Source organism: Penicillium macrosclerotiorum (genome assembly GCF_028827735.1).
Source record: "Penicillium macrosclerotiorum strain IBT 26536 chromosome Unknown utg000003l_segment0_segment0, whole genome shotgun sequence".
Lineage (NCBI taxonomy): Eukaryota > Fungi > Ascomycota > Eurotiomycetes > Eurotiales > Aspergillaceae > Penicillium > Penicillium macrosclerotiorum.
The window spans coordinates 1,451,489-1,463,797 of NW_026643083.1; the positions used below are offsets into that span (position 1 = coordinate 1,451,489).

General features: G+C 47.1%; 4 protein-coding genes across 4 annotated transcripts; 1 reads left to right on the top strand and 3 right to left on the bottom strand.

Annotated features, from left to right (window-relative positions):
- Positions 1-154: 154 nt before the first annotated feature.
- Positions 155-1,784, top strand: N7462_003417 (MFS transporter; the record flags this gene model as incomplete). The annotated part of the gene is made up of 3 exons (XM_057075143.1): positions 155-442; positions 522-1,062; positions 1,129-1,784. The coding sequence occupies 3 exons, from the start codon at positions 155-157 to the stop codon at positions 1,782-1,784; spliced, it is 1,485 nt and encodes a 494-aa protein (XP_056934648.1).
- Positions 1,785-2,094: 310 nt separating this feature from the next.
- On the bottom strand, positions 2,095-4,322 carry N7462_003418 (fungal specific transcription factor domain-containing protein; the record flags this gene model as incomplete). Its single annotated transcript, XM_057075144.1, has 4 exons — positions 2,095-2,548; positions 2,608-3,233; positions 3,288-4,126; positions 4,307-4,322. The coding sequence occupies 4 exons, from the start codon at positions 4,320-4,322 to the stop codon at positions 2,095-2,097; spliced, it is 1,935 nt and encodes a 644-aa protein (XP_056934649.1).
- A 982-nt stretch (positions 4,323-5,304) lies between these two features.
- On the bottom strand, positions 5,305-6,273 carry N7462_003419 (uncharacterized protein; the record flags this gene model as incomplete). The annotated part of the gene is made up of 2 exons (XM_057075145.1): positions 5,305-5,865; positions 5,917-6,273. 2 exons carry the CDS (start codon positions 6,271-6,273, stop codon positions 5,305-5,307), a joined length of 918 nt encoding a protein of 305 aa, XP_056934650.1.
- A 5,286-nt stretch (positions 6,274-11,559) lies between these two features.
- N7462_003420 (uncharacterized protein) lies at positions 11,560-12,195 on the bottom strand (the record flags this gene model as incomplete). The annotated part of the gene is made up of 1 exon (XM_057075146.1): positions 11,560-12,195. The coding sequence occupies one exon, from the start codon at positions 12,193-12,195 to the stop codon at positions 11,560-11,562; it is 636 nt and encodes a 211-aa protein (XP_056934651.1).
- Positions 12,196-12,309: the final 114 nt, after the last annotated feature.

Genomic DNA, 12,309 nt, shown 5'->3' on the forward strand with positions numbered 1-12,309 from the left:
TTTTGCAGGGGAGAAGGTTTGAAGGTATTTGGTTGGACGATTTGCCTGCTCTGCGAATTTCCATCGGGGTGCGGCAGCCGAGCTCCGCAGGTTGTTTACATATAGGCGCGAAGGTACCTGGAAGCCCGACTCATGTTTCATATTCCACCTCAATATGTCGCAAAAGAGTACAGAGAAGGTCGACACAATGCCCGACACCGAGCTGGGCACTGATCCTCCCCAGCCGACATGGGTGGTAGAATGGGATGGGCCAGATGACCAGGACAACCCCCATAATTGGTCTCCCCGGTACAAATTATTCGTCAGTTTGGTGCTTGTTGTTTTACCATTGATTGTCAACATCGGATCCAGCATCATGAGTGGCGCTCTTACATCGTTGGAAAAGGAATTTCGCATTGGCTCCGAGGTAGCCATTCTGACGACCACCACCATGTTTTTGATGGTATGCCAACCTTGGATTGATGTATCTTCATCTCTTTACATGAATATTCAAGCTGAACTTCGACCTCATCCACGTATAGGGGTTTGTCACCGGTCCTCTGATATTCGGCCCGTTGTCTGAGAAGTACGGGAGGCGATGGCCTATACTCAGTGGAGTCGTACTATTCTCGACTTTCTGTATTCCGATCGCAGTAGCGGAAAACTTCTATACCATTCTGATATCACGTTTCTTCGGTGGCGCTTTTGGAGCGTCGTCAATGGCGGTGACCGGAGGAGCTTTGACAGACGTGTGGAATACCGCCGTCAGTCGTGGTATATCGCTAGACTGCTTCGTGGCCACAGCCTTTGTGGGTCCTGTCATTGGGCCTATTATCGGCAACTTTATCACACAGAGCCATCTAGGCTGGCGATGGACCATGTGGATCATGATTATCGCCGCCTATAGCTTCTCCATCTTCGCGCTGGCGAGCTTGCCCGAGACGTATGCACCCACGCTGCTGACTGCCAAGGCAGCACGACTACGATTCCAAACCAAAAATTGGGCACTTCATAGTAAGATGGAAGAGGAAGGCGAGACAACGTTCAAGTCCTTCGCGCAATTATATTTGGTGCGCCCGTGGAGTAAGTCCTTCACGACCTGTGACTCCCTTAAATCATTTTCATGAAACATACTCACTCTTCGTGCAGCTCTCCTTGCGACGGAACCCATTATGATGCTAGTCACCCTATATATGAGCTTTCTCTACGGATTGCTATTTCTCTTCTTTGAGGGATTTCCCATCTCATTTGTAGAGCAACGTGGGTGGGAGCCCCAGATTGGCTCTCTCTCTTTCCTGAGTCTCTTCGTCGGTATCCTCCTGGGCCTGGCCGGCATGGTTACTTGGTCGATGACAATATTCGCGCGCCAGGTTGCTTCGACCCCTGGAAAGGTGATACCGGAGCGACGTCTTCCTCCGATGATGGTGGGCGCAGTTGGGCTCCCTATCGGATTGTTCTGGTTCGCATGGACAAGTAGCCCTAGCATCCAATGGGGCGCGGAGATCATCGCGCCAGCGTTGGTGTCGGCATCCATGTTTGCCATCTTTATCTCGGGTCTGAAATATATCGTCGATGTATACCTGATATATGCAAACAGCGCAATATCCGCGAATACAGTCGTCAGAAGCTGCTTCGGGGCGGGTTTTCCTCTCTTCGCCAATTCTATGTACAGTCGGCTAGGTTTTCCTTGGGCGACCAGTCTTTTGGCATTCCTGTCTGTCGCTATGATCCCAGTGCCAGTCATTTTTTATCTGTTTGGGCAGAAGATCCGCATGTGGTCGCGCATGACAGCCAACAAAACCTGAAAAATCGCGCCTGAGGGAACTGCACAAAACCCAATAAGGATTGCCACTGGAGATAGAAAGCACCAGGCTCGGGCAAGCTCCCAGTTGTAGGCGAGGTGACCAGTTTTTGAACAATATAAGGATCCCGGTGCTTGGCCTACGGCAGGTGATAAGTGGTCCTATTATTGTCATTATATACAAGACATCATATAATATCCAGCTAAACGAGCTAGCTTATCGTTTTCAATATACTATATAGTTTGCACAATAGTATTCCTCGGCTGTGATAAATAGACTATTTATCAGATTGCCTCATCACAAACTTCGCTATCTACGTCGTGAAATGTCCTTCTGGGAGCAGAGCTTCAAAAAGTGCCTGGTCAAAGAAGAAATCAGGTGAATCAAATGTCTCGAAAATAGCTGCTTGCTCCTGGGTCAGCGTATTACCAGCACCCAGCCAGTAAGTTTTAGAGTCATGCTCGGCCGACGCAGATGGACAAGAATCCCCCATATCGGTACTGGTCGACGGGGTCAACAGGCATGCTGTTAGCTCCAAGGTCTGATTCGAGTTGGTAATCATGCTTATTAAGTCGATGCACCAAGCAACGCCTAGATGTAGTTTCGTGATATATGCACTTCGTATGTCTTGATGTGCTAAGGAGCTTAACTGGCGGCGGACGTTGATCAGCCGCGGGACTATAGCCGCTACATCGTCCGAGCCGTCTCCAGCCAGGTATCGCACACAAAGGTCATGAAAGGCAACGAGCGGGTAGTTCTGGAAAATTCTACCATAAATTGGTCAGCTTCTAACAGAGAGGGATGTGACAAATGTGAAAGCATTTACCGGCTCAGGACCACGCAGCTGCCTGGTGTCACAGGCCCCTCGAAAACATCAGTGATGGTCTGAAGAGCGAACACGGCATGTTCATGGGTTGTCTGCCACTCCTCTGTCGTCCGATGACAGCGGTGAATCAGAATTTTGCTGACATGATAGCAGTAAGTGATCTCTAGTTGCATCAGGCGCAGACCGGGGTCGCGGGATACCTGCGATGGAACCAGAGGTAGGTACTTGTCACATAGATGGTCCAGCCGATCCACCTGGTTATGTCTATGTTCTGCCCCCATTCTGACTGCTCTCACCGAGTATAATCCAATGTAGATTTCCTCCCAGACAGTCATTATATGTGCCGCGGCGGAGCGGAGTTGTGACTCGACAGACATCTCCGGGGCGGACAGGCGGGGTTGGAACTCCGTATTAAACAGATACAGATCGGGAGGATGTCCACCGAGGAAGACACGGGTTTTATCCATGCTGTACACGATCCAGAAGAGTCGCTGGCGGGCTTCCAGCGCCCTATCATCCACTATCCCAACGGATCGGTGGAGACCCATAGATTGTGCTAGTTTACAGGCTGCAGAACAGACCTTCTCGAATATCGTGTTAATAAAGAATTCTCGCGCCACTAATGCCTGTAATTGTTAACTCGACTATTCGTAACTGACCTATAAGGTCCTATTTCTTACCAGCATGATGAGCGCCTGAATGTTGACAATAGTAGGCTGTAGCAAAGCATCCAAGTCTGCCAAGGCACGATGACAGTTTTTCAAGGAGTCGTCAATTACTTCGGAATGCTTGCTCCAGGCATTCACCTGGATGCCAGATCGTCGGACCACACCGGCGTCAAGATGCAAGGTCAGCAAGACGATACAGTTTAAACACACCATCCATGCTGCCTGAACGGGCGGACCATTGGATTGATAACAATCCGGAATGGTGTCATATAGTATATCAGCCTCGAATACGGGGACATGGAGGTTGACGTGGTTCATGAAGCGATCTAGTATAGAATACACGACATCCTGCGGAGGCGACGTGATGGGTCCTTGGTCAGCGGTAATCGGCTGTTCGGTACACCTCTTTTGAAAAGGAAACTTCTCGCAATGTCGCATCAGCGAGGGCCGTAAGGCGGTATTGGTCAAACTCTCTGCTAGCGGACCATGCAATGGCGGGGATTTGGCATTCAAGCCTGCTGCCAGCAGCTTCTGGGAGGCGCGAAACAGGCACAATGCAGCGGGGTAGCCATACAGACGCTCGCCATACCCCTCGCTCAAAAGAAACGAATTCGAGGTCACATCCGTGGATGGTCGTTCATCTCTGCCTATCTCCGGGCCATTCTGATCATCAGTAGTGGACAAAGTAAGCGGCAATGCGGCCTGGGTGCGATTTGCTGCCAAGGACTCGACTTGCTGCGACAAATGCGCCAGCGACCGGTCCACATCATCTAACCGATTGAGGACGGACGAGAAGTCATGTAATCTGATATTGGAAGATCCCTTTCTCAGCTCTATGCTGTACAAAAATACTGCGATTGATTGAAATCTCACAGTTGTTTGGCGGGGTTGGTCCTTTTGAACGAGGCAGAAAAGTCACAGAGGACGCCAGCTTTGCAACACGCGGAGCATTCTGGCCGGTTGCGATCGCATCGAATCTGAAGTGCGCGGGATTACGACGTGATTCATTCTTACATCTAGAGAGGACTGACCTTGCGCGACCGGCATTGATTGCAAGCAGGTGTGGAGTCGGCTTCGGGGCTGCGACGGGGGCGCTTCCGGGTCTTCTGCATACTGCAGTGAAAGGAAGATTAGGGTAGATGATAACAGAGATGAGATTTTTGCAATGGGAGGGGTCGAATGATGGCTGGGTAATCATTCATCTGGTTCATTATGGTTGAGGGGATGTTGCTTCGTCGTGGTCGGGGCTCGGCATGCGAGCCCCGAAGCGCAATCCCAGCGACAAGATCAACTGCCGCCGCCACACAATCATACGTAAAATTATATTTCGGTATTGACGAGTTCCACTATGACAGGCATCCTCTGTGGATTGTAATCCAACTCCGACACTTCGCGGATAAAATGCGGATGTGGTTCAACACTTGAATACACCAGAGCAGCGATTTGGATTCCCAGGCGTCCGGATCCATGAAGTTGGAACACAGGCAACATGAACGCCATCCACTTTGCAGAATGCCAAAATCGCCATTTACATATGTTGAAGACTTCTTCCATAAATAGATAGAAGTTAGGAATTCCGACTTTGGCGGGCAATAGCATAGCATCAAGATTTCGCAGAATAAGGCGTGAGCTCATTAAGAAAAAAGAATGAGCCTAGCCATGAGGGTGTGAGATAAGCATCGAATGACTTTTCCGCTCTAAGTTAGACTAGAGAGAGAATCATGAAGCTCAGATCTGGATCTGATTACGCAGGAAAAGGCCGATCGGATCAGTGGATCAACTATCAAACCACCACATACCACCACGTTGAGCAGACCTTCCCAATTGGGAAACAGATTTTGATTCTCAAGGAGAGTGAAAAGCTTGAAATCCTAGCTGATTGGCAGAGACTAAGTCTTTGGCTACCGTATATCAGAACCAATATATTAACCAGACTAGTCTACAAGCTGGAGATTTACCTGTCACACAATATAATCATACTGATATACACTAGTTATACAACTTGATCTTTACACTTGACTACATACTACTACTTAGCACTTTCTGAGAATTCTCTGCAATTCTCCTCAATGACAGTTGCCAGGTCAGTATGCCCATAAATAACAGGAGCACGTGCCTGTTGCAAATACTTTGTTCCCAATTTGCCCTCTGGGAGTATACTTTCCGCCATTTCAACCCAATAATCCACAATGCTGGGAGGGAAACATTGCGCGTAGAACTGGTGAAGATGGTCCCTTTCGATGGCCTGCAACTCAACTTTCTTTCCAAGAGCTCGGGTGAATGCTGCTCGCGCGTCAAGTGGGCTATATCTCCGAGGACCATGCAACTCGACTATGTATGGTTTTTCTGGAGGTGGCTTTGAATCAAGAAGCTGTTCTGCAAGAGTAGCTCCGACGTCGGATATGGAGACCATTGGTATTTCATAGTCTGTGGGCGTAATTGTTGAGAAGAAGTATGGATCTGGGCCTCTTAGAGGGTCGAGGTTGATAGTCCAATTCTCCATGAAATAGGAGCATCGAACAAAAACAAGGTGTTCGACTTCAGTACCACGAAATACTTCCTCTGATCTGTTATTTGTCTTGATTTCACCCTGTACTCGATGTCAGCAGGAGTAGGGTGCATGGGATTCAATGATACATACAACACCCTCGCTAAATTCAGCTCCGACACTGCTGAGCAGAACAACCTTTTTAATATCACCAGCCATTTCGATTGCAGTTTTGATGTTCAATGATGCTCTTTCTGCCTGTTGAACTGGATCTTGACCGTCGAAGACTGGAGGCATAATAGCTAGAATAGCATCAGATTCCTTAAGGCTAAACGAGCCTTTTTTTGAAATATCACCCTCGATGGCAGAAAAGTTGGGCTGCGCAAGAAATGTAGCTGGGACTTTAGAAAGATCCCTGTAGACCCCACGGATTTGAACGGGTTTAGAGAGTAACGACCTTATGGTCGCTGCACCTGTGTTTGTGCTTGCTGGTATAATTGTGACCTGCATGGTAAACTTACTGGTTTTATGACAAAGCCTGAGCTGCTAGCAGATCATGGACTGTATTTTTGAGGTTGATAAGAGTCTCTGTCTATCCTTCGAGTTCCCGCCCTATGCCGCCCTATGCTGACGTCACAACTTCTATTGTGCTGACATCGCATGCATCCGGATGCGGCCAGTTTAGGACCACGCACGGTGCCGATATGAATACATCACGCTAACCCTATCAAGGGTCGTATAATCTTGGAACAGACCGCTCGCGCTGAAGAAAAAGGGGTGGCAGAGATTTTGACGATTCTGGTCAACAGTTAAAATGATTCAATTGCAAGAGCGGGGAAGGAAACGCAAAGGAATTTGGGTCCTGTTGGATCTGGAGGTGGGGAAGAGCGCGTACTATCTACATGCACGCACTGTTCGGGCACCGGGCGCCCAAAGTAAAGTTAATTGAAAACCGAGCCAGTCTTTCTTTCACATCAGAATTCGATAATTCGGGATGACGGTGAAATGGCCTCAATTTCTCGTAGCATTTTCGAGCCAAAATCGTGGCCATTTCACCTAGGTGAGCCCTAACTGCTAAGCAGCTACGCGATCAATCAAGCAATTAACCAACATCTCTATTGACCTTGCAGCTAAATTTGTGGCGTAATGACTATGTAGGCGCTTCCTCCGGCGGAAGCAAGAGCTATGCCAATGCCGGTGTGCAGAAAAAAGTCAATAAAGAGGAGAACAGTGTTGCGCCATATGAACCAACCCAAAATCAGTCCAAACTTATCACAAAAACTCGTAATTAATGCCCGCATATATTAGTACCTTACACCCCCCCCCCCCCCCCCCCCCCCTCCCCCCATCCCAACCCTTCCAGGTTGTGACTGCGCCACACAGCAACACAGCATTTCTTTTAGTCCCACTGTGTATCAATGAATTTCAGTAATATCTATAAAGAGAATATCACCTGCTTGGCATGCTTCCTCCGCTCAATCTAGTGCTATATCTTGATTCTATTTAGGGCCTAGTGGTGGTGATGTTCTATACGCGTTCTTCCACTGCTTCCTTGCCCGCTTCCTCTCTGCCTCTGCTTCCTTCTCGTTTCTTTTATTAACATAACGGTTTACAATCTCTAATAGAGAGGACGTCTGTTTTATTAAGCGGTATTTTGACCTGGCGCTTATTAATTGGGCGTTGTAGTAGTTGGTGAGCTTCCCCAATCTTGCGGAGAGCTTTATTTGTTACATATATAAAGATTCTCTATAGCGATTTTATTATGATGGAATAACCGGTTAAGATCCTGTTACCGCCTTGGTTTAGGATCTTCTTCTTGATACCACTTAATCTTCTTTGATTCTTCACTAGACCCAATATAGGTCTAGGTGGTGATTGCTTAATACTAGAAGAAGATATTGGTGGTGGTGAAGGTGTTGATAGTAGTAGACCCGACGCTATCTTGGATAGAAGGGCTATTGATACCCTTACTACTGTTGACTAGATATATTCTGGGATCTTTAAACGATTCACGAATAATTCGTTGGTTAAATACATAGTTTCGAATATCGCCGATTATTCGAAGGAACTTCGACCTTCTAATTTGGCTCCCACCCTAGAATACGTTCGAATTATAAGCTAGCGTGTTATGTATTGGTAGTAGTTCTATTAAGAGTCTAGTCACCTGCCTATCTCCAGTTAAGTATCAAGTAAATAAAGGCCCGTTAGTTTGGCCAAATACTTATAGATATACTATGGTCTTATTCTCGATATATTGTATCCCTGACTCCCAGGGGAAACATGTGAAGTTCACACCAACAAAATCAATAGACAATATGCAACAGAGGCCTTATCCATGTGGCATAACCCTATGTTAATAGGCGTATTTAAAATTTTTCAAATTTATGACAAAACGTCACGTCACCCCTTGAAAGGTTTTAATAAGAACCTCGGAAGTCGAAACTTTCCTTTTCCATATACTAGAATTGCACATAGTACGAGGCTTGGCTACCAGGTCCGATCCATAATAGTGATGCCGCTCTCTAGTCTGTACCGCTCCTTCTATAAATGGACTCGGGCCAGTATCGCTCACAAGGAAAATTTCAATTGCAAGAGTACCCTCATTCTAATGACTTCATCTCTCATTCTCAAAAGGCAAATTTCATATCGGCAACTACATCCTTCTACCTTCTATAGCTCGCCAGAAATCTCTTCAAGCTCAGAATTTCATACACATTCAATTTCCACTCTGTCAAAATGGATGCCTGGCAAATTCTGGAGCCATTGACCTTCATTCTACTATCCATTCTTGTCATATACCATGTAATTGAGGTATGTTGTACCTAGGTAGTTTCAGGAATTCTGATATCGCTTTGACTGGCAATAGCTCACACTAGCCTACGACAGCTTCACATGTTATCGAAACGGATCGATAAGCTGGAAAACAAGATTGAATCCTCTAGGAGAGTTTGACTAGGCCTAAGAAAATCGTCTCTGAAGGCTGTTTGTGTTGGTCGAACTTGTTTAGCCGTGGGAAGATAATTTATTGCTTGCGAGCATTGACCTAGAAGAATACATGGTAGCTTCAATGTCTAGAAATTCAATCGACATCAGGACAGTGCGCTCTTCTAGCTTGAAAGACTGGGGCCTTGCAAAGTATGGACTCTAAAGATGTGGATGGAAGACCTCGATGTGAAGCTACAAATTTTATTATAGAGGGTCACTAGCAATCGTTGTTTCTTTTGACTCCAGCTCTTGGTCTCTCCTTTCCGTGTGTTTGAATTTATTTAATCGTTGGAATGTTGCATCCAAACGATGGCTCTTTTTGCCGTTTGATGAAGAATCCTCCCATACAAGTTTAAGCTCTCATTCGCATCGTCCGTAGATCTGTTCTGACCTACAAGAAGCCCACCTCGAATCCCGAACATCACGAGTTGCGGGAACTTTCCAGGTTGATATACTTCTGTTCCTCTTTCAATGTTTCCCTATCCGTTTACAGACCTTCTATTATCACTTGACCTCTCTCGAACCAGTTTCGATACTTATCAACATGCACTTCTCGGAAAATATACACGACACCAACTATGCTAGGCACTCTAGTTACAAAGCTCACAGGGATCATAGGTTGATGAACGATAAAGAGCACTTGCGTGAGTGATATTACAAAGTTAACTTCTATCTAAGGTGCGAGAAATTATGTACATGAGAGCTTATCTTGGCTTCACCCGAAGGCTACTAGTCACCGGCCCTACGTAGGACCCCACGTATCCCAGCCATTTTAATTCGATCTACTATTACTAGTGGTAGTATTTAGTACATATTTGATTGAAGGCTTACTAGTTGAAGGCTTCATTCCGACGCAAATGTCAAAATGGTCCTCGAAAGACAACAATCTTTATAGGCATCTCAGAGAACCATCCTCCGCATGTCATGCAGCTCCCATGAGACGCTACAAATGTCAGAATAACTTGATGTAAGGTCTGGGGTCTGCAATATAGGTATGAATAGGAAAATAAGCAGCTAGGGGAGAAGGGGGGAGGTGGTGCCCTTTATATAGCTAGCCAGCAGTCAGCTCTATGGCATAAGGTTCTATTCTTAGCTGGTCTAAGAGTTGAATCAGACTTCTAGCAAAATGAATGACTAGCTCTGAGGCCTCAAGAGCGTTAGCGCGGGGGTGGGGGGTAAGGACTTGCAAGGGCGTAGCCACCCTCAGGCGCTTCATATTGTAAACTACTTGCTAATCATCTCATATTTCAGAGCGTAGGGTGAGACCTATAATATGGGCTATCTTGTGGCTTTATAGGCGAAATACGCTTTTAGGTAATAATCAAGCCGCTAGGGAAAGTTCTGCTACTACAACCGTCTAGCTAGCTAAATATTATCAAGAATAGAAGTATTCGAACGGTTGCTAGCAGCTTCTCTTTCTAAGGTATAGACTTTCGCTTCTTTATCGGCCCTAAGACTAGATTTCTCTATTCTATTCCGAGATAATATCTCTCTAATCTAAAACTTGAGTTCTCGAATCAAAGTTTGAAGATATCCACTTCCTCACTATACACAAGACATAAGTTGAAGATTTACTACGCAAAAAAGCGATTAATTCTAGATTTATATAAGGAGAAGGTATTAAGAATATTAAACGAGCAGAGCGAATCAGGTGCTAGGCATACGATATTATACTATCAGGCAGGGCCAGCTCCCAAGACGCTCAGGAGCAAATACTATACAACCCATATTTTCAAGTGGCCTCTTGAGATAGCCATTTAAAAAGGCAAGAAGAACGATCTGTCGCTCGATAAAGTAGCCCCGGAGGAAAACTGCCGTAGTTCGAGCATAATAATAGGAGCTACGGAAGGGCCGGGCTAAACGAGCGAAAGCGGCGACAGCGGCGACAGCGGCGACAGCGGCGTAATCTGCAGGGGCGGTCGGAGCTCAGTGATCCAGTTCAATAGCAAGAATGCCTCAGCGGAGCACAGACAACAACAGGCACGCTAGGAGTAGACGAAGAAACAGTAGTGGACAATCGAGTCGGAGGGGGAGGGTGGTTCTATAAAGCCACGCACGGCAACGCACAAAGATAGGTAACGCTAAACCCAAACCTATGAATCTAAACTAGATCGAGTATTTCACAAGCACAGTCCGATATGGTGTAGTGGCTAACATCGCCGTCTCTCACACGGCAGCCGGGGGTTCGATTCCCCCTATCGGAGTTACCTTTTTGCCAATTCTTTTTTGTCCTAATCTTGAACGTATGCAAATTCAATTGTGTCTGTTCATCATGGTAATTGAGAATGTTTAGGAGGAAAGAGAGTTGGGTTTTATTTAGTGTTAAAAGAGCTGATGATATTTTTTGCTGGGTTCGGATTGCAGTTTGGGTATCAGGATTGATCAATTTCTCGCATGCTTTGCGAAAATATATATCACACAGATAAGATGCAGCAAACACTTGATTGAGAGTAGAATCATGCATTCACAGTAGCTTGCTGGGTAAAGAGTATTTAATAGGGTAGGAAGAATCAGATAAAATAAAAGAGGATGCAGATTGGGAAACCAATCAATTGAGCCGTAGCTGTACAACCCTAAATGCATATACTGGAGAAAGCATGTGTTCGCCCAAAGAACGCCAGAAACAAGAAAAGGGAATCCTCGAGTCTGGCTAGTGGTATAGAGACCAACCGCTAGCCAGCATGCCAAAAAAAAAAAGAAACAGAAACAGGAAGAACAGAATTGAGAATAGAGCTCATAACAAAGAGCCCCACATCGGATGATTCAACGCCCTTCACTATCATCAAGAAAAGAACATTCCAACTTGCCCGGTCACGACCGCTCCAGGGCAGCATCGACCTCCTCCAGTAATTGCAACAATTCTTTCCCACCATCCGACGTCCGCCCCTCAATCTCCAACCCCTTCAATAAAAACGTCCGCGCCTCCGCATACCGGTTCATCTCTGCCAGACACTTAGCGAGGCGCCACCACGCCTTGACGTTCCCCACGGGTTTCGAGTCCACGCTCGCCTTGGCATCGACCAAGCCCTCCGGCCACGCCTGCAGGCCCATCTGCGCCTGCGCGCGGTTCCCAAACAAGCCGGCCAGCTCCTCGCGGGCCAGGGTGACAGGTTCCCAGCCCGGGCGGGAGAGGCCCATCTCGATAGCGTAGGTGTAGAGGCGCACAGCCTCAGTGTAGTTGGACTTGCGGTAGGCGGCGTTGCCGCTGTCGCGAAGTTTGGTGATCTGGGCGCTGCGCTTGGGGTTCACGGGAAGCGGGGCCGGGGGAATGTTGGGCGGGTCGAGACTGATGAGGTTGCGGTGGAGGAGGTTGAGTTCTTGCAATTCGGTGGTGATGGCGGCGGCTTGGGCGGGTGTTTGGCTGGTGGAGGGGAGGAGAGAGAGCGCCTTGGAGGCGGGGTCTAGGTGGAGAGGGTATTCATTGAAGATGTCGATTTCGCTGGCCATTGTGAATTTTGAAGAGCGCTCCGAGGGGTGGCTCTTGAAGGGACCGAGTTGTTGGTTTGGAAGAAAGGGCCTAGTGTTGTTATTAGCTTATGCCGCGGACTCGGTGTGGATGGG